At 42.8% G+C, this 20,607-nt stretch overlaps 1 protein-coding gene across 2 annotated transcripts in view; it reads left to right on the top strand.

The window, feature by feature from the left end:
- Nucleotides 1-20,607, top strand: part of LOC138453056 (cGMP-dependent protein kinase 2-like) — a 524,549-nt gene that overhangs the window by 242,047 nt on the left and 261,895 nt on the right. For both annotated transcript variants that reach the window (XM_069605521.1, XM_069605520.1), the window contains exons 10-12: nucleotides 8,605-8,670; nucleotides 10,779-10,826; nucleotides 20,317-20,364. In XM_069605521.1, the coding sequence (XP_069461622.1) occupies nucleotides 8,605-8,670; nucleotides 10,779-10,826; nucleotides 20,317-20,364 (162 nt within the window). The remainder of the gene's footprint in view (nucleotides 1-8,604; nucleotides 8,671-10,778; nucleotides 10,827-20,316; nucleotides 20,365-20,607) is intronic.

Genomic DNA, 20,607 nt, shown 5'->3' on the forward strand with positions numbered 1-20,607 from the left:
AGAGACAAAGCATTCAGGAGTAGTCCTGTTTACTACAGCAGTACTTGGCAAGGCTGACAAAGCCTGTGCATCAAGAGTGATCTTCCCAATTAAAGTGGTCATAGTGGAATTATTAAAAGTCAAGAGTGCCTCTGGAGTACTCTCCGTCATTACAATGATCACATTAACTGCAGTGTAGAGAAGAACAGATAATCAGAGCTGTTTAGAGACAACATTCAGTGTGGGAAACGGTCAGGAAGGACCGTTGGAATTGTGGAACAAGTCTGTAAAACTCTGCTGGAGGAACTAAAGAGACTTTTGAGGACTATTGGGTTGGTCAGGAGAAGCGAGTCATTCTCCTGCCCCGGACACCACTGTTGATTCAGAAACAGAAGCAAAAGATTGAAAAAGACTGAACTAATTTACCTGGGGAAGGTATTTTGTTTTCTAGAAATGCTGAACTATAGCAGAGTAAGGTCAGATTTGACTATGCCGAGTCACCCTGATGACAAGTGCCTGAGTTATCTTAGAAGAGGATGGGGGTAACCCTGTAGAGATAGGGAAATCTAGCCCCTTTTTTGTTGATCAGTTAATAAACTAGATTGTAATGATGCCACCTCATTGTCCGACTCGTCACTCCAACTTGCCAAAGTATGTATTGTAGAGGTGAACGATGAGTAGGTTAGATGAAGGTGGTTAGGAGAGCTAGTTAGGGAATCTAGTGAGGAGTTCTGTGGACCGAGGGTGATTGGCTACACCACCACGGAAGGCTTTCAGTATTCGGTTGGGAAAGAAGGGGAGTCCTGCACAGTTTGTATCAGTGGGAATGCCCCGAAGTCTGTTATGACGACCGGTTGGAGCGATTGAGACTGGTCCTGAGCGAATTCTGGTTTTTGATGTGGAGCTTCTGGTTTGTGCCGCAGAGTTGGTAGGTTGTGATGGCCTGAATAAATCCAGTCTTTGCTGGATGCATCTGTGTTCATTTTTCTGTTCTGGTCTCCAAAACAGCCATATGTTGAGTGATTTTAGCCTTCCACAGTTTGGAATCACCTCGGTATGTGTTTTCCATGCATTGGTGTCTGTCTGTTACTAGGGCTGCGCTGCTAGATGGAAGCATCACACCATGTGTTTAGTGGATGCATTTCCTCTTTGTGGATTCTGTCGTGGAAGATACAGTGGGCAGTACAGAGGTTTAAATGGGATTCTATGTTGTGTTAACGCCTTGTGAGTGAGCATGCATCACAATGTAAAGTTGGTCCTTTATAAACCCACATTTAATCCCTGGGCTGAGGTTATTCAAGTTTGTAAGGAGTCAAACAGAGATGGGTTATAAGTGGAGACAGAGACCAAGGGAGAATGAGTCTTACATTAATATATTGGCTTTCCTGCTGGTACAGCCTCTGATCATAAAAAGGGGAGATCAGGAGGGGCAGTGTTTTATTTCGACTTGGCCAAAGTATCAGATATGTGTCTTGAGCAGTTGAATTTAGTACATTTGTTATGAGGTTATGTGTAATATACTATCTTCTGACTCCTAAAAGCCTTCATTCAGCTTAAATAGTCCTACTTCATCTACTGTAAACTACATAGAAATGGGCGCTTAAATGTCATCATCTCATTGGCTTCTCCAACACATAGAGGAAGGAGCTCAAGGAACGGCTCCTCCCTTACACCTAGCTCCATACACCCTCCACTGCCCACCGGACCTGAAACTGGGTGATCTGATCCCCACTGTTTCCTCCCAAGGCTACTATCCATTGCTGACAATTGCCCTCCCTCCCCTGTTGTTAGCTCCACACTTCCTTGTTCTCTGCTCCCTAACTTTGAACTTCCCCCTATGATTGTAAAGCGCTTTGTTTCTTCCCGAAGCTTGGTCCGCGCTCAATAAATAACCTAATCATAAATGCACCCAATACTTTGACCAGAGGGCCCGTCAACCAGGCACTCAAGATTTTGTTACTCTGTATCGTCTTGCTTTCAAGGCAAGCACGTTTCCCCTGAACTATCCTCTCGAGTATAACATTGCTTTTAAATTTCCAAACACATTGATGCACATAATTATCCACCATCATTGTTGGAAAGCATAAAAAAGAAGGGCAATCCAACACCCCCCCAATAACCAGCTCAGTTAATTCCAACATAATAGCTTCCTGCTGCGGCAGAAGAGAATATCACTAGCGCACTCTCAAAAATCTCTTAAGTATAAAAGTAGCATGTTATCAGCATCTATATACACCTTAGCCTTCAAACCAGTACGATGTGAAGAAGGGGTTATGCATCATTTTCAGTTACCCGTGTACACCGAGGTACTCTTTTCACCTTAACCATTTTCGCTCGTTATATGGGCCTCATCACAAGTTGGGCGCTATCCAGACGCTAATTGAGGGGATACGGCCCAATGCAGTTAATTAGCATTACTGCAACTCGGTCTGGCGCAATTTGTGCCGGATCCTGAGTTGCGGGGTGGGCGATACATTAGACCCAATGGAATTCGGGCAGTGCTATTAAGCCCAGAAACGGGTGGAAAGGGGTCATTTTTACCTCCAGCAAAGATCTGGAGTTAAAAGTCCCACTTTCCGCCCAACTCGAGATTGGTCGGAGCGGTAAATGCGTTGGTAATCATTTTACCGCCACATTTTACCACTTCAGCCAACTTGTGATGAGCCCCTACGTGTGCAAAATGGATCCTTTAAGAGCACTCAAGTAAAGTACCACAGGAACAAAGAAAATCACGTATTTGTGTGTCATCTAAAATGAAGGTACAGTTTAGCTCATTTTCGAGTATCCCTGTCATTACGCTGAGGGGAGTACTCGCTTTTATACCAACCTTTTGTACAATCCCATGAAAATGAAGTCAACGCCATCTGCCATTCACCCCATGGCAGCGTACACAATGGATTCCTATGGAATCCGCTTGTCTTTTGCTGGTGTAAAAAGTTGGCAGATTCCAAGGGAATACACAGCATTCACACCAGGATAAAAATGCCACGCTGGCGTAAATGCTGGAGTATTTGTATGGCTCAGAGGAAGGGGGTGTCAGAATCGTAACTTACAATCTGCCTCTCCTCCCCGCCATGCACGTGATTGAAAATGAGGTTTAACGTAAACTGAAAGCATACAAGCCGTATGCCTGACTTTCACACATTAAATGCACGTTATTCCTCATTTAGAATGAGCTCCATTGTGGCCCGGTAAGTGGTAACCCATTCTATTTAATGCAATTCGTGACCAATGGGGACTCCCGAGGCTCAAGAGGGAAATTCAACCAGCCAACCAGAGGTCCTGAGACATTTTATTTAAAAAAGTTTGAGGTCCATTATAAGGTCCAGCTTGTTTTTGTTTTTTGTATTTTGTTTTTGCCTCTCAAATTAGGAGTGGGGAGGGCAGGCTCACAAACCGGAGGAGTTTTAGGGTGCTTTTGATGACTTAAGTGAGTATTGGAAGAGATTGTTAGTTGTTTTCAGTGTTTGTATACCTTTTTTATTTGTACCTGTGTGTTAATAGCTCGCCTCTGTACACATCTATTTTACCTTCCCCCTCTCCTTTTTCCTTTGTGTCACCCAAAAAAAAAAAATAACTGCTTCTTTCGTGTGTTGGTAGAAACCTTTGCGTGAGAAGTCTTTAGTCACTCGCCTTTCCTGCAGTTGTGTTTTCCGAGAACCCTTTCCCATTGTGCTCTTCTCGCGTGAATCCCTTTGTGTCTTTTTACTTAGGCAACATATCCTTTTTATTGGAAAGGAGTGTCAGGGAGAGAAAAGGCGGTGCTGGACTACTCCTCAACCTCCATACCAGAGGTCGATGCAGTCAGGGGGAGACTTAGGTTGAGGAGGGCAGATGGAGGCTGAGACACATTGTGAGGAGCAGGTGTGAAAGCTTAATGAGGGGGAGACTAAAAAAAGGCTGTTCCTTTAAGGGAGGCCATGTTGGGACAGGGAGGGTTTGAGCCATAATTGGAGGTTGAAAGAGCTGTTGAGGCACAGGGGGAGGTTGCGGCTAGCAATCAGGATGAGGTTGTGGTAGCTGCAAGTTCTCTCTGAGATACTGGCCGGGAGGAGGTCTCAACCTAGTAGTAGAAGGCAGAGTTAGCTACAGAGGTGATGTGGGGGTGACAGGCAGAGGGGAGAGCAGGAGGTGATGGTGCTGCAGGAGATCAAAGAGCATGGTCTGGGAGGAGACTGGGGCCACTGAACCTTTACTTTCCCATGCGGAAGAGAAAAGACAGGATCAGGCTTTACATAAGAAGTCATTCCCATCCATGACATCATTGCCCACCTGGTCATGGGACTACTTCATCTCGCTTGAGGGTTAGATTGTTGCTGGGGGCTGCCAAAATACAGGCGAGTAGGGTAATCCACAGAAGAGTGCCTTGGGCAACGCATCGATGCACAGGCATTGTAGACGGTGGCACAATGATTTGTTCCAGAAGCGCACATCAGATACCACAGAACCAACTACTACGGCACCCTCCATAGTAACAGTGGCAAGAAGGAAAGGTCAGATAACACACCATTTCATCGTCTGTCATGTTATAGCAAGCAACTCTCGCCCTCCTGGTTCTTGGCCAACCAAAACAGTTTGCCACCTCTCTGTGTCTTGCCCAGCACAGCCTTGCCCACTGAAACCATTGGCAAGCAAGTCCACTTTACCTTCATAAGCCCTGCAGGCTCCTGTTGTTGGTTGCAGCATTCAGAGTGTGAAACCATTTGGGGAGGAAAGGATGCACAAAGTTATGAGGAATGCAGGCATCGAATGCCTGCATTGTCTGTCATTGGAAGTAGGTCGATTGTTCAAACAATTACGTATTGGTTTAGTTCAATTTATTTGGGTCAAATTGTACCCCAAAAAAGTAGATGGTGGGTTGGAGGTTAGGCAATTTTGGTGGGCGACTTTTGGAGGATGGTCAGGGGTAGTTGGAAGGTTTCGGAGGTCTCTCCCCATAGTTATATGAAAGATTGGACCAAAAGCCTTCGACTTGAATCAACACGACAACAATAATCGAACATTAGACATATATCCCTGGTGTTTCTCAGTCAGAGAGAGATGAAGTAAGTGACAGTGGTGAATGCCGTGGAGAAGCACGTGGTCTAGCATTACCTTACCCTTTTGGAGGCGACCTGGCAAGAGGGTAGTAAAATGGAAGACACAAAGAACTTGAAGAGCGCTGAAAAATGCTAGAGTAGCTCAGTTGGTAGGTAAAGCCGAATAAATCAAGGAAGAACCTCCGGTTTTGTGAGCAAGGTACAAGGTGTTAGGGAGCGGCTCCCTGGTTGGTAGAACCAGATATATTGAGGGTGAAACTCCAGCTTGTTCGTGCCACGCCAGGACTCAAAGTGTGTCTTCAATGGTTGGTAGCACCAGACAAATTGAGTCAGAACCTCCACTTTGTGAAGATGTTTCTAGGACTTTGAGGGTAGCTCCACTGGTTGGCTGAGCCAAATAAACCGAGGCAGAACCTCCACTTCGTGAGGATGGTTCTAGGATTTTTAGGGTAGGTCCACCAGTTGGTTGAGCCAAATAAATTGAGGCAGAACCTGCACTTTGTGAGGATGGTTGTAGGACTTTGAGGGTAGCTCTACTGGTTGGTTGAGCCAAATAAATTGAGGCAGAACCTCCATTTTGCAAGCACACTACTAATACAGAGAGTTGTCAAGCATCAGCGTACATGGTTTACCTCTTCGTCTGACTCGCATGTGCCCTCTGGGAGGTGTACCCTGATGATAGGTGTGAGCTGGTCTTACACAATCCTGTTGAAATGCAAGTGGGTTTGCACCCCTGGGCACTATTATCCTATCCAAAATTCTTTACTAAAGTAAGCTGTTGAAGTTTAAAGTTCTTTGTACTTTTTTGGCCATTTTTAAATCTAAAATGAATGTTTCTCTTCATCCCCACTTTGAATGTATTTAAGTAAGCATTCATTGGAGTTTTTTCCCATGATTGTGAGGAAAACTTGATACTGTTTAGAATACTGGACCCTCTATGGAATATTTAGAATGAGACGTATGTAGCCAAGGCGCCAGCGATTGGATGATATGGAGCTGAGAATCTGCATAGACACTTTCTCTCTACACCTGATTTTCCTTGTGTCTTTCCTGGTCGAATATTGAGCTAAAAAGACAACAATGACGATCGTACTGTCCAAACTTGCTATACACTGTATGTCACCCGTGTAGATGTAGATGTGTTAACCAGTAAGGGAGAAAGGTGTGCAAATGTACACTGAGGGCCATGCCATGTGTGCCTTGAGCCTTGGTCCACATGTCCATTGACATGATGACTTGTTGTTACCCTCATAGTAGTCCAGTGCCATTTCCACCACTTCCAGAACATGTCCGTAGAGGTGTGCCACAGAAGTGCACATCAAGTGGCGCTCAACAGGAATCTGCTATGCGCTTTTTGTGTCTTCTGTGATATTTTGTACCATGCTCAAAAACCTGAGCAACCGTGGGTTGGTGTATTGAGGGGGAAATAAGATGTCTGTGTGTCATAGGATCTGCCGGCAAAAATTGTGTCTGGAGAGGTCTTGTAAAAGTCTGTGAATCAGGACGATTATCTGGTGTAATGGTGTGAGATTGTGGTGCAAATGTTCCTATTCGTTTTGAGGATTTACATGGTATGTAATCCTTTATGTCCTGGGACAGCATAAACAAAGATCCTTAATTAGGTTTGTGAAGTGTAAAATGATTCTTTTGTTGCTGGCTTTTTGATTCATTCTCGTTGTGTTGTTTGTAATTAGAATTTGTTTTCATTGAAACACAGTGGTACGTGTTTCACGCATACTGGGCTGTGGTTGAGTGGTCCCCGATTGTGGATACTTTTGTGTGTATTCATTGGAGGAATAGGAGGACGGATAGCTCAGGGGCAACGCGTTTGTCTTGGAAGTAAAACAACACAGCGCAACACCGGTTCAAATCCTGAGCCCGCACTTCGAAACCACTCGCTGGTGTTAAGTTCATTATAAAAAAAACAATTATAATTAGTGTCATTATGCAGCTTTGCTAAGACTTGTTGTAAGGCTCAAGCTGATTAGTAAGGTACACCTATTTTTCACAGTGGTTTGGGAGTGGTCTGCTAATGTTAGAGCTGGTGAGCAATGACAGAGTTTCTTCTAGACATAGCCAGTGTTTTTCCAATTCTATATATTTTTTTAAAGAAATTAATACGATTGGTGGACATTCTTTATTTTATATCCAATTCTTGTGTTTTTTTGTGGACCTTTATGAGCTGTCTGGATTGAGTTGTGATGGTTGAAGTGTGGAGGTCAAGGTGGTGGCTCAGTGTTGTAATGAGTCAGGTGGATCCTTTCCACTGGAGCAGGGGAGTGCGTGGTGTGGTGGATCGAAGGGCTGGCAGCATTGTAGTATCTTGCGTGAAAGGGCAGTGACGGTCCGGGAGAGGAGGAGGTCTATTGCTTTTAGATGAGGCAGATCCTGTTTCAAATGCATCTGGCGTTCCATGGGAAAAAAATAGACGTCTTTGTGGAGAGACGGCTGTTTGGACAGGTTGTGTGTTTTGGGGATGGTGATAAATGGAAATGGGGCAATGGATCGACACGTAGTGGGAGGTTGAGTTTATGGTTGAAGGATGGAAATGAGGCCGCTGAGTGGGAAGGTTTACGAAGGATAGGATGCAGAACAGAGGGTGACTAAGGACCATGAAGGAATGCTAGAATTGTTGGTGATATGATGAAGAGAAGGTTTTAATAAAGGCAGACATTGGGCCTCATTACATGTCAGCCGGTCCGGAAACAACGGTAGCGGTAAATCCGCCGCCACCATTTTTTCCGGACCGGCTGATTCCGAGTCCTGCAGGCGGGAGATGTCACTCCCGCCAGGTCTGACCTGGCGGAAGTAACACCACCCGCCTGCAGGCAGACATGGAAACACCAGCTCCATCATAGACGGAACCGGTGTTTCCATGGTCCCAATCCCCATGGAGTCCTATCGGACTCCATGGGAATGGGGATTTACAGAATTCTGCCTCCAGAATTACCAGGTCACCGGGGTTGTAATGCCCCGCTGATTCCGGCAATCACATAGGCGGAATGGAATTACCAATCCGGCGGCAGCCTGCCAGTTTTTCCGGCACGGCTACCGCCGGACTCGTAATGAGGCCCATTGTGTTGTAGCAGGCTGTGTGTTGGTCGGGGATTTGGGTGCATTTGTATGTGTGCTTGTGGATTTAGAATAGTGCCTCCTTGAGGGTGATGACTGGTTTTACAGACCATAGAAAGGAAAGATGTGACAGAGAAACTTTATTAAAGACAAGCTAGGGATGAGATTGGGTTTGGGCTTGGTCCTCTATGTTTTCAAGCCAGATGGCCCAGTGGGGCTTAATCTTTTTCTTTGAACACCTGTATATGGGTGACATCTATGTGTGCTTTAGCCCTTGGCGTGATTTCCTTTTGCTGCTACCTGCTTCTCTGGCTTCCTGCGTGCAGCTCCTGGGCATGCCGCACTTTGGTAGTCCAGAGCTAGTATATTGCTGGGATTATGTCCTCACTGGCCGCTATTGACCCACATGTGTGCAGACTTGCTCTTGAAGGAACACCAGGTAAACAAGCACCCCAAAGAATTGGAGGGCCACTCTAACTCACCATTCCCAAACTGTGTTTCTCTTCCTCTGCAGTAACACCTCCAGGACAACGACACACAGGGCCGTAGGAGAAGTGACCTGCATCACCATGACCAAAGAGTAAGTCTGCTACCGCCCCCTGTTGCAACGTCTTTGCTAAGCATGCCTCATATTCTGCGGATAGCTGTTGTTCCATATCCCACCAGAGTACACGAACCAACATCAATTCTCCTTCTTGCTCATTCTATTACTTTCAGACAATAACTTTAAAAAAGGTTAGGTTCTGTGATCTGAATACGCAATAGCAGCTAAAAGTAAGGGATAAGGAATACAGTAAGCAGTTAATAGTTATACGCCATTATCTAAAAACAAATGCATTTTGAAAAAACACATACATCTTGTGAGAATATGCTGCCTATGTATTGTTCTTAATCAAATTCATTATTGATTTATCCCCATGTATTTAGAGGTTTGACATTTATCTTTGGTTATCTCCTTTCTCTTTTTAGACATATAATGATACTTTGGTATCTCTTTTATTTCCAATTTCTAATTCCGCAATGTAATCTGCCTCCCACTCAATGTCGTGACGAAAAAAAACAAATGTTTTGTCATCTTAAAATCTTGCAGGTTGCGGGAAGAATAGATTCCCCGCAAAAATACCAAAATATGATGGAAAACATTTGTCCAAAATTGGTTAACTTTGGAACAAATTGCTTTTACATGTGGCCCGGCCAGAGTGTTGATAATTAGATGAAATCAATTAAGTACATTTAGAAATTTGATAGGGTGACCTATAACATTGAAAGTTAACAACATATGCAATGTTTACTAAGTTAGTTAGAAACAAATACTGCTTTCAGATGTGTCCTCAATTGGCATTTACTATTGTGTACACACAATGCTATGAGTGATAGTCAAATGAAGATTAGAAAAATGAGATTGGCTTCTTATATTGCACTTCATGCCAGACTCCAGCCTCTGAGCACAGTACAGGGACTGGGTACTGAACCCGTTCTGCTCAGTGTGGTCTTCTTTACAAGACCAAAGCATTTCCCCTGCGCTATCTGTCCCAGGAATGTTTTTGTAGATACCCTAGACTTAAGTATACCAACTAAACTATAGGTTTTATGGTCAGGAAGGATTACTTTTTCATGCACCCGTATAATCATAACTAATTAATAAAAAGTAGTGGGACTGGGCTAATAAGAGGTCAACATTCAGTTTGTTGAAAAGCAGATTACTACATCCCTACTCTTGGTCCAAAATACTATCATCTTGTAGCTCTCTATAAGCTAATGATAATATATCATATTTTAATATAGTTGCTCATGCCAGAATCATCCTACTTTTCAGCGTTGTACTGATTAGTAATATAATACTCAGTTTATTAGTACTCAATTTACAAACTCAGGAGGAGGAAGGACTGAGTCAGCAGAGCAAGCGTTTGGGGTTTGACCACAGGCTGAACACAAATTTCTGAAGAAGGTTTGTGTCTCGCTCAGCTGATAAACAAAATATGATAAAAGGAGTTATGTTACCTGATAGATGAAATAAAAGATTAAACAACTGCACATTTAAGCTTTCTGTTCATTAGTTCACTGCCTCAAGGTCGATCATATTAATACAGCGATTACATCTTAAGTGAATCTTAACATTAGGTTCTTTTTTTTTTACTCTGGGGTATTGGTCTTGTTTTAGCCTATCTGTGCACCTGTTGGGTCATTCCTCTTTTGTGGTTCTTTTGACACTGTCTGAAAGAAGAGGGGTCACAGTAGAGAGGGCCTGGCTCACACACATGCAGTAGCTCCGCCTGTCCAGGATACATGGAAAGGGAGCGGATTTGCATAGCTCCTCCTTCACAAATTAGGGTAATGTTTCCCTGGTACCAGCAACCCTTGTTAATTTGGAGACCACCACAACATTCGCACACACACACACACACACCCACACTCTTGTTGTCCATTGTTATTACCTATTAGAGGGGTCTACAACTTGGCTCTCCAGAATTGTTTGGACAAAGATCCCTGTGGCCCAGTATCATCGATTAAACTGGCTAGGGCTTATGGGCGTTGAAGTCCAAAATATCTGGAGAGCCAAGGTTGCAGATCACGGACTATGCAATAAGCTTACTTTCACAGTTGTACATCTGTATTATCACTGCTTACTCAATCCATGATTTTATGACAGATGCTTAATACACTAACACTTCCCATTTATGTTGGCAGAGACTTTGAGGACATGTATCCATTTGATGCTGTGGAATCATGTGACATGTAAGACCTTTTTCTAAACATTTTTATATGTATAGATAATTCATAAAATAATAAATAAGCATTACGCACAGAAGAATTATAACATGCACGGATTTAGCTACTTGTATAGCATCACAGCCTTTTTCCAATACTGATACTATTTACAATATGACAATGCAGCAAATCTGTAATGTATACTCTGAATTGTGTGTGCTTTTCTGCAGGATATATTTGCCTCTATAAATTCATATTAGACATAGTACTAAGAATATTGATCTTGCAATACAAAGGAGGTGTGAGGGATCAAGAGTACGACTCGGACACAGTAACACATTTTGTATTGAGTAAAGACTTTTATCATCAAAGTAATAAGAGGGGTTGGGGATATCCTACCTATCCCCGACTCCAAGAGGGGTTTCCCTACTTCAACAAAACCGAGGAACTTCTGAGTCAGGATGTCTAAAGCAAAAAGAGTTATCTTTGGCCCGGGAGGATAGCTCAGGGGCAATGTGCTCGCCTCAGAAGCAAGACGATGCAAAGCAACACAAGTTCGATCCCCGGGTCCGCGCTTAGAAACCTCTGGGTATGAAGCGCGTTATAAATAACCAATTACAATTTACCATTATCTGTCCAGTGTCTAAAATCCTAAAATGACCCTCACACACTAAACTCAATAGAACGTGAAATGGGAATGCCTCTTGGCTGAACACCTGCAGCTTCCTTCTGAAGTATTCAAACATAAATAAAGTCTCTAAGGTGAAGAAAACAAAACCTGAGAAGGGACCCCCTTTCACCTAGGGTTCTTTTGGTTATTCACATTTATACAATCCCAAGGGGGGTGGCTCTTCCCTTGAGTTTTCTCTGTTTTTCTTGATTTCACAATCCCAAGGAGAATGGCTCTTCCATTGAGGTTTCTGATTTCTGGAGAAAAATAAATAAAAGGAGAAACATATAAGACACATTACAAGACTATACAACACCACATTTAAGACTATGTTTTATCTTGGATGAATTAGCCTGTACATTTCTACTCGGGTAGATTGCTTCCAGCACATCTTCCAGGAGACCATCTCGAGGTGAGCCCCATTCTTTCGATACGGAGCCTCTCATCAGTATAAGGTCCCAGCATAAAAGGGTTGATCCACTGAGATTCTTCATTTGCAAGCACAGAGTCTCAATGTGAAGGGCCTTCAGGGTTCACGCACAGAAGGATGGGGTACACTAGTGTTGACAATAGTGTTCTTCATTTAGATGCTGTCAGCAAGCCTGGCATCCACCTAAATGGGCATCCTCCATTATGTCTTAGAAGGTTGCAAGCCTTGCTTTTGGGATGTGCCAAGACTGGGGGTGTGGCACCCATATTCAGTTGAGTGAGAGAGCTCACCCGAGGCATCTGCATCTTTTTGTTGAATGCCTGTATCAGGTACAACATTGGCACAATTCAGGTCAGATGCCTCTGGTACATCAGAACATTGGGCAAAAGAAGGGAACTGTTCCACTATAGTCTGGGTGTCACAACCAGTGAATGTTTTCTCCCCTTGTATGCATGGCTGGAGGGGAGTTGCCCTTGGTCGATGCTTGATGATGTTTATGTTTTTCAATTCAGTCAGCTTTGAATGTGGTCTATTTTCAGATGTAGGCAGTGTTCTACACAGTGCAGGTATCATTGCTGCTTCTTTACCTAGTGCATTTATCAGTTCTGAGTCCTCCTTCTATGTGCATGCCCTATCATACTGGTCTCATCAATAGAGGATGTTCATCCACTCTACAGAGGTGATATCATTTTCAGGTACCCAGAAACAACAGTTCCCATGATACCATTGCTATTTGCATTGTTGGTTTCTATTGGCCTAGCTCATTCCAATTGGGGCCTGCTCCTCACATTCATACAAGGGCTATCTATGCACTTGCTCCTTTTTAGATTTTTTTCTTCATAGTAGCATGATGTACTTGTACCCTTTATATTTCTCTTAAAACAGAAGAATCTAATTACTATTTCTGTGTGGGTGTCATTAGAAGCTTTGTTTAAATGTCATGTCGTTTGTAGGTGTACTCCTGTATTTTGCTAATTGTCTGGTTGATGTCAGTTTTAAATAGCATTTGGAAGCCATGAGGTCTTGTCTGTTCCTGTGGGAATAGTGGTGAGGAGTTTGTAACTCTAGATCATTTTAACGAGAATGTATTTCCTCTCATTAAAGTTTCTTTACCTATGAGTAGTAGAGGCCGGGGGTTGCAAGGAAGTCTCACCCCTTAACTGTATGGAAATGACATGTGGCAATGACATATGTTTCGAGTAGGTTGAGCCATCGCAGTATATGGTTCTATCCATGACTATTGTGACTTTACATTACTTTGTGGTTTCTACTATGAGCCAGTGGAGATTCTCTGGGTTAAGGGAAATGTATTTGTAGCCTTTTAAGGCATGCATATCACTGTGACGCCTCAATGCCACAGGAATGAGAGCAACTACAAGGAAGAACATTCTTAGGAAGGCTGGAGAAAGAACCAGGATTTCATGTTACAGGGAAACTGTTAGAGGTTGATGATGTCACAAGATGTTGCAGAATCAAATTCCAAAATGAGTGCTTAGGGTGGCACATCTTCTGCCTTACGTTGTAGTAAATTTGCAGAGGAGAGGGCCTAGAAAATTCTTCTTAGATAACCATAAAACCGTTGCAGTTTTCTGGGATGTAATCAAGTTGGGTAGGTTGTCTATCTGAGTATGAAATCAAATTCATCCTCTCCTTGGCCGCTCTTGAGCTGTCTATATTTTGACGACAACCCCAAGATAATGGAAACATATCCAGGTATTTCTCTTGACCTGCTTATCATCTTATATTTTGATATCTTAATTGTTGGTAGGTTTTAAATGCTCAGTTCCGTTACAAACAATAGCATGGTATCAGACTATAACAATATGTTGTCTTTCTTTTATTTGACTTCAATTCCCAAGTTGTATCCAGTTTTTTAAAATCACATTATACACCAAGAATAGTTTCTGAAAATGTGTTCACATTTTCTTCCAGTTCAGTAACTTAATTTCATCTTCTGTCAGATTGTAATTAATGCTATAAAATGTTTTTAAAAGCCTGGCATTTATAATCCACATGATTTTTGATCTATTTTTAGTATTTTATACATGTTCAATCTCCTTGCAAAAGTATTTAGATAATTAATTTCCATTTATTTACTTACTATGTTAGTGGGATTTTAGAGTATTATAACTCCTATTTTATTGACATTCATGCTCTCTTTAAGCTATATATATTTTGGTGACAACCCCAAGATAATGGAAACATTCCTCTGGGAATTTCTCGTGCCTTATGGCCTTATATTTTGATATCTTAATTGTAAGTAGGTTGCTTATTTTAATGCTCAGTTCCATTAGAAACAATAGCATGGTATCAGACTATAACAATATGTTGTATTTCTTATCTTTTGCTTCAATTCCCATGCTGCTATCAGGTTTTTTAATAAAAGTGCTGCGGTTTAGAATTCTAAGTAAATAATTGCAAGGATAGTTGGCAAATATATAATAGTGCTTCCCATTCTGAATATCTCTCTGATATTATTCCATGTGTAAGTAAGGAACACCTAAATCCATATTCAAAGTGGTTATTATATACTCCCAATGCCTTTGGAATCACTCTCCCTACATGAGATAACAGTTCCCCACTGTGGATGATGTGGTCCTTGGTGCCATCCTCTCCCCGTAGGTGCTGGGAGACTATGACCTGCTGTTGTTGCTGTGGATCCTGGTGGCACCCGCTCCTCCTAACATGATTGTTGGCTCAGTATCACTTCTCAACTATGTACACTGGATGATGTAGGCCACGTCAATTGCAGGTTTGATTTTTGGCAAGAAGAGGAGCATCTTTTTACAGTGGTTCTTGGAATAATTGAATGACTTTGGTGAGAGTTCTTCTGAGCACATGTTACTGAAAGGGGCCCTTAAGGGTCTGTCTGGCTTCAGCTCTGACATTTTCAGACCTAGAAAGTGTTGGGGGACAGGGGTGGAAGTCCCAGGTCCCTCTGCACATTAGGACAAGGAGATTGTAGTAAGAGGCGCTCCAAGGGAACCGGGAGAAGAGACGGGGAGGGCTGTCACCCATAGGATTTGGATTATGGATGGAACTTACTGAATTCTGGTGTTAGTATTACGTGTGTAACGAGATTTCATTTTAGAAGGTAGACGCCATCTTGAAATTGAGGTCTAGTGTCAGAACTATATCAGTATGCTTATTCCCGCCCTGATGGTCAGAAGGGTGTCATGCGTTCATTGCTCGTAGCCCTGGCAGCTCTGCAGAAGGTTAATTTCTTAAACACTAACACACAGTTATTTATTGCTTCTTATCAGTGGTGCATTTAACCCAGAAGGAATGTGCACTGCAAGGGCAAGAGAAGCTGGAATGGGTCTTTGAAGAAGTTATTCCATGAGAAAGAGGGTGAAGGATATAGGCCTTCACCGTCCAGAGCTATAGTTTATAGCGGCCCGAGACCCCCAAATCCCTGACACAAACATCTGAATACATTGACCAGTCCAAGACCCCTGGCCATAAAACTGTAAAATGACCAGAGAGCAGGGGCGGCCTGCCCCCACCATCAGTTCATGTGATTTGTGCTGCAAGGTGCCAGGGGAGAAGGTAAGAAATGTATGCTGCGGGTGGGAAAGCTTTGGAGGTGCGGCATGTCTGGGTTTGGAGCGGGGGTTCACGCAGTTCTAAGAAGTTATTGCGATCTTTAAGTATCCGCCTCGTTCATTTCCTTGGTACCAGGTGCACTGTAGTAGCTATGAAATAGTGAATTGTGTAACCACTTTGCCAATTAGGGCCTTTGTACCCGATGACGGAAGATAAAGATCCCCACGTAGGGGAAGATGGGCAAAAGATGCTGGGACCAATCGCCTGGCATCCTGTATGGAGCAGGATATATATGTATCGGGTCACACACAGCAGCTACCTGGATTTTTTAACCTATGTGAGTTACATCAGTTGTGACGCTGTCTACCTTTATAACCCATTGTTTGTGCTTTTTTGTCAGTGCAACTTTGTGGCAACAGAGTTCTTTGCTGGCACACATTTATATTTTCATGAGAACAAATAATGTTCTTCTTGTGAGAGGTGTGCTGGGTCTTTTTTCCCTAGTGAGTTGTATTTTCTCTGGTGTGAGCATTGATGGGTTTACTTTACAACACTGGCTAGAGGAAAGGGGTCTTTCTCTCACATCCACTGATAAGATTCAGAGGTTCAGGATAAAATTGACAAAAACGTAAATGGGTTGGAGACAATGGTTGCCACAAAGGCAAAAAGCCTTAAATTCTGCACTGGGAGGGTGACATGGATTGAGATCCTGCTGGTGACAAAGGGGAGAAAGTGACGGAAGAGAACATGTCAGTGTAGGTGGAGAATATTTGTGAGTCGACTTCAAAATGCCAGCACTGTGCTGCCCACGATAATGTGGACGCCATCCTCAGGACTGAACTGCTGGAAAATTAGAATCTAACTTAAGGCTGGTGGGGTTCCCGCTGTAGACCAGGCGGGGAGGACTTCAGGATTTCGTGAAGCTTTTGTATGCAGTGAAAACCTGCCAACCCTTCAAAATGATGCCTGTTGTGTATAAGACTCGGGAGTAATGATTGTGCAGGTTGTGCAAGATCTAGAAATGAGTGAGACATTACTTAGAGCGGTAGCGGCAAAGAAGGAAATCGACCTGTGCCTCGCTTCCTTGGCAAGGACAAAGAAGCTGATGGTCATTTGCAGGGACTTGATAACAAGGTGGACCTTTGCTATAGTCCCCTCACCGCAGAAGTTAAACGTTCATAATAAGGGGAGGTATTGTGTATTCAGAGATATTTGGCTTGTCTGCTTGTGTCTGAATGGTCTTCAGGGTGGGTCCGATTGAGGTTTGCGGCATCACTATGTTCCATAGTCCCCCTTATCGGCGATGGGAGGGTGTGTCGATCGAAGTTTGTTAATACTTGATGGGTGCTAATGTAACAAAAGTGAAGGTTTTTTCTAGGGGGTGTTGCCCACACTGTTACTCAAGGGAGATCACCTACTATGTGTGCCGTGGAATTGTTTCTCTCTTTTGTTCTTTCCAATAAACAAACTCTGAAAAAGGACCATGTCTCAAATATAAGTAAGTGCTATGCTTGTGTGTGCTAATAAACAAAGTTTTAAAAAATAACTAATTTTAGAGCTTCACACAGACAAAAAAATGTTTTTAACTAGAAAGATCAATAACACGTTATTTTTCTTTATTTGAATTTAGTTAAAACATCAAATAATGATTGCATCTTGTTCTTAATAAAAACATTCATTTATCCCCCTGTATTTAGTTAAACGTAACAATGAATATGAATTTGTGATTTAAGAAGAAAAGAGGTGATCCTTCATTTTTATTTTTATAAAGCTTACATAGTGCTTTTATCCAAAGTGCTCGACATAATAAAAAATACGGTACAATAAATGAGGAATAAGGCAAAAACCAAGTAACGTCTCAACTCACAAGGCAAACTTTGGGGACAGACATGGGTTAAGACGACACAGTCTGAGACAAATGGGATTTGAGTTGCTTCTTGAATTGATTAAGAGAGGGACAGGAATGAATATCCAAAGGACAGGAATTCCAATGATGGAGGGCAAGCAGTTGGAAAGAACGGAAACTGGAAACAGCACAAGAAGGTTGAGGAACTGAAAGAAGAAACTGACAGGAAGATTAAAGCTTGCATACAGGGTGGTACAGAGGGAGCAGGGAACAAAGATAAGGTGCGGTCAGGGGGTAAAGAAAATGAAACTCAAACTGATGGTGAATTGGGAGCCAACGAAGACTGGCCAGATAAGGGGAAATTTGAGAAGACACAGGAAGGTTGACCAGCCAAGTGGAGTATTGAGCGCAGATGAAGAAAGGCATAGTTAGGTAGACCAATATATAATGAACAACTGTAGTTAAGCCGACAAAGAAAGATAGTTTGCAGAAAGAGTTTGATGGAAGAAAAAGTTATAAGATGGCGTATCGTCTTCATATTACAGTGTTGAATCCGACAACATCGGGCGATATAAGCGAACTGTGGAAGAAGTGAAAAAGAAGAGTCAAAAGGGAAGCCAAGATTGTGCGATGAAGGCCAATGGGAAGCTCAAGAACGGGATAAGAAATAGTATGAGGAGAAGGAATAGAGGCAGAAGCAGGAAAGAACAGTATTCCATTTTGTTAGGGGTTAAGGCAAAGAAACTAAGACGCCATCCAGGATTTCAACGTGGTGACACAAGAAGAGAGATGTGAATAGAGTAATCAAATGACAAAACGAAAGTAAAGATGTGGATGTGACTCCATAAGAAAGACAGTGAGACTGGGAAAGGGACCCCTTCCAAGTAACTTTAAAAGAACGCTCAGAGAGATAGGGAAAGAACCACAAGAGAGCAGTGTCAGAAAACCAAAGAGATGAGAGGGTGGAAAGAAGTGTCAAGTGATCCACCATATCAAAAGCTGTGCTGAGGTCAAGTAAATAAGAAGACAATGTACAGTGGCGAGCGCGAAGAATGGCGTCAGTGACGGCGAGAGGGCAGTCTCGAAAGAAAAACCAGGACTGAAGCAGGATTGGTGAGAGGGTAGAAGATTATCAAGAATGAGATACGAGCTCCGTTGACGTCAAGCAGCGCCTCGAGAAGGTTTGTAAGAGAGAAGGGAAATAGGATGCAAATTTGAAGGGTTATCAGGGTCCAAAGAAGGTTTTTTTTAAGAAGGTGGATGGCCGGAGCAGATTTGAAAGAAGAGGGAAAGTATCCAAAAGAAAAAGAAGACTTGAAGATAGAAGACAGAGTAGAGCCGAAAGCACGAAGAATAGGTTTAATGAGATAAGCATGCAGAAGATCAGATGGCGCGGACGTGGGGTGCGACTGAGAAATGAAATAAACGATATCAGAATCTGAATGAAAAGGGGGGGTGGTCGGAAGTAGGGATGGAATTGACTGCAGATTGAGGGGTCAATGAGCCGCAAATATGTATCCTTTTACATATTCATCAAAATGGAATAATGGCACTGATAACGTGTTATTAACAGGAAATATGCTGCATTCATGTTAAGATTTATTTAAATTTATGTACAAGAATTTGTACTATGTATTAATAAGAACAAAAGTTCTACATCATGGAAGGGAGCACAATAAAACTGATGGGTAGTTAGGAACAAAACTATTTAAAATCACATTTTAATCCTTTTGAGCTGTCCAAATCCCGAGTTCACTTTTAGGTATATGCTTTTAAGATAAGTTTTTTTTGTATGTTTACTTCTCGTCTGGAGTTCTTTTGAAGCAATGTAGGTGTGATCTTGAGGCAGCCCTTTTTATGTGTATGGGGATGGATTGTTGCAATAAATAAAGCATGCCTCAGGATTAATAGCCAATAAGAAAGAGCCAGCCCAGCCACCCCTGGCAATTATTATTTGATTATTTTCGGGATGATGTGTAAAATCCCCGCCCTTTAAATTCTTTTATACATGACGCATTGATGAATTTTGTCAGAATTGTACTGTATTGTTTCTGATGTATTTATGTAGTGTTGCTTTTATGACTTTTACTGTCGAAATAAATCCTATGAATGAATTAATTACTTTTACCCCGAATCTCATCTTTAAGACTATTGTTGCAAATGGCACATATGTACATTCTGCTAGCAACATTGGTTAAACAAAAAACTGCACAGTGCATCAACTGTCACAAGACAAGGATTGGCAAATCCAATAGTTTGGGCATTTGTGTAGGCACGGGAAAGGATTTTTCCAGGCACTGCCATAATACTACTACCGGTTCACAAGATGGCAATATCTGGAAAATAGGGTTAATGCACAAGCATATTATGTCAGTGAATGCCTGTGCAAGAACCAACACTGTTTGCTTTCCCAATGCTTTTTTTAACAGGAATTCCATGCAAGGAAAAGATGCAAGGACACACATGTTGCTAATAAATAGAGTGGCTGAAGGCGCACTTTCTCGTTAAGACATTTCTATTACATCAGGTGATGGTGTGCAGCTACAAATAAACCATTACCTTTGAACAAACGTATTGGAAATTACACTGCATCCACCTAAAACCTTAGAGCTATTTCAAGGGTGTGTGTCTTGGGTGGGGAGGGGCAGGTAGTGGGTTTGAATGATCGTCGGGACTAGCATGGCCAAGAGCGGTCAATGGGCAAGTAAGACGCCATGCAAAACTCACAGGCTGTGCGTCCTTCGGCACATCCTGTCTCTCTCCTACCTTCACGGCATGTGACAAGAGGTTTGGCGTGGAGGCAGCGCTTACAGTGCCACCTAAAAGCCAAAACTGAAAATGGCCCATGCTAGGCTATTAGCCTGACCCCTCGGGCAGTGCTCTATCCCTCTAATGGGTGATCGGAAAAAGAAGGTTGGAAGCTGGTTGCCGAACCTAGAGCAGGCAAGAGATTGGGCTATTAAAGTAAAGACGAAAGGGGTCTTGGACTGCAACAGAAATAACCACATTTTTTCTTTTCTTGAAGGGATTCTCCAACCAATGATGTTCTTCCGCCGATGAGACGATCCAGCAGGTACGGCGCCTTGATTATTTGCTTGCTAGAGTGGGCAGGATATTGGGGATCCTAAAACACTTGACAAACTTTCTTCTCCCTCTGCCATTATCGTCTACTGATCTAGCCTGCTGGTGCTTCCTCAAGACTTCTAAAAACAGTAGCACACAAGCAGGGCCAGCCTAAGGGTAGGGGCGCCTGAGCACCCGCCCAGGGCGCCATTAGCCCCACGCCATGCTGGCTCGAGGGAGTCTTTCAAGGTCT

This window comes from Ambystoma mexicanum, chromosome 4p, assembly GCF_040938575.1.
Source record: "Ambystoma mexicanum isolate Mex_15411 chromosome 4p, UKY_AmexF1_1, whole genome shotgun sequence".
NCBI classification, from domain to species: Eukaryota; Metazoa; Chordata; class Amphibia; order Caudata; family Ambystomatidae; genus Ambystoma; species Ambystoma mexicanum.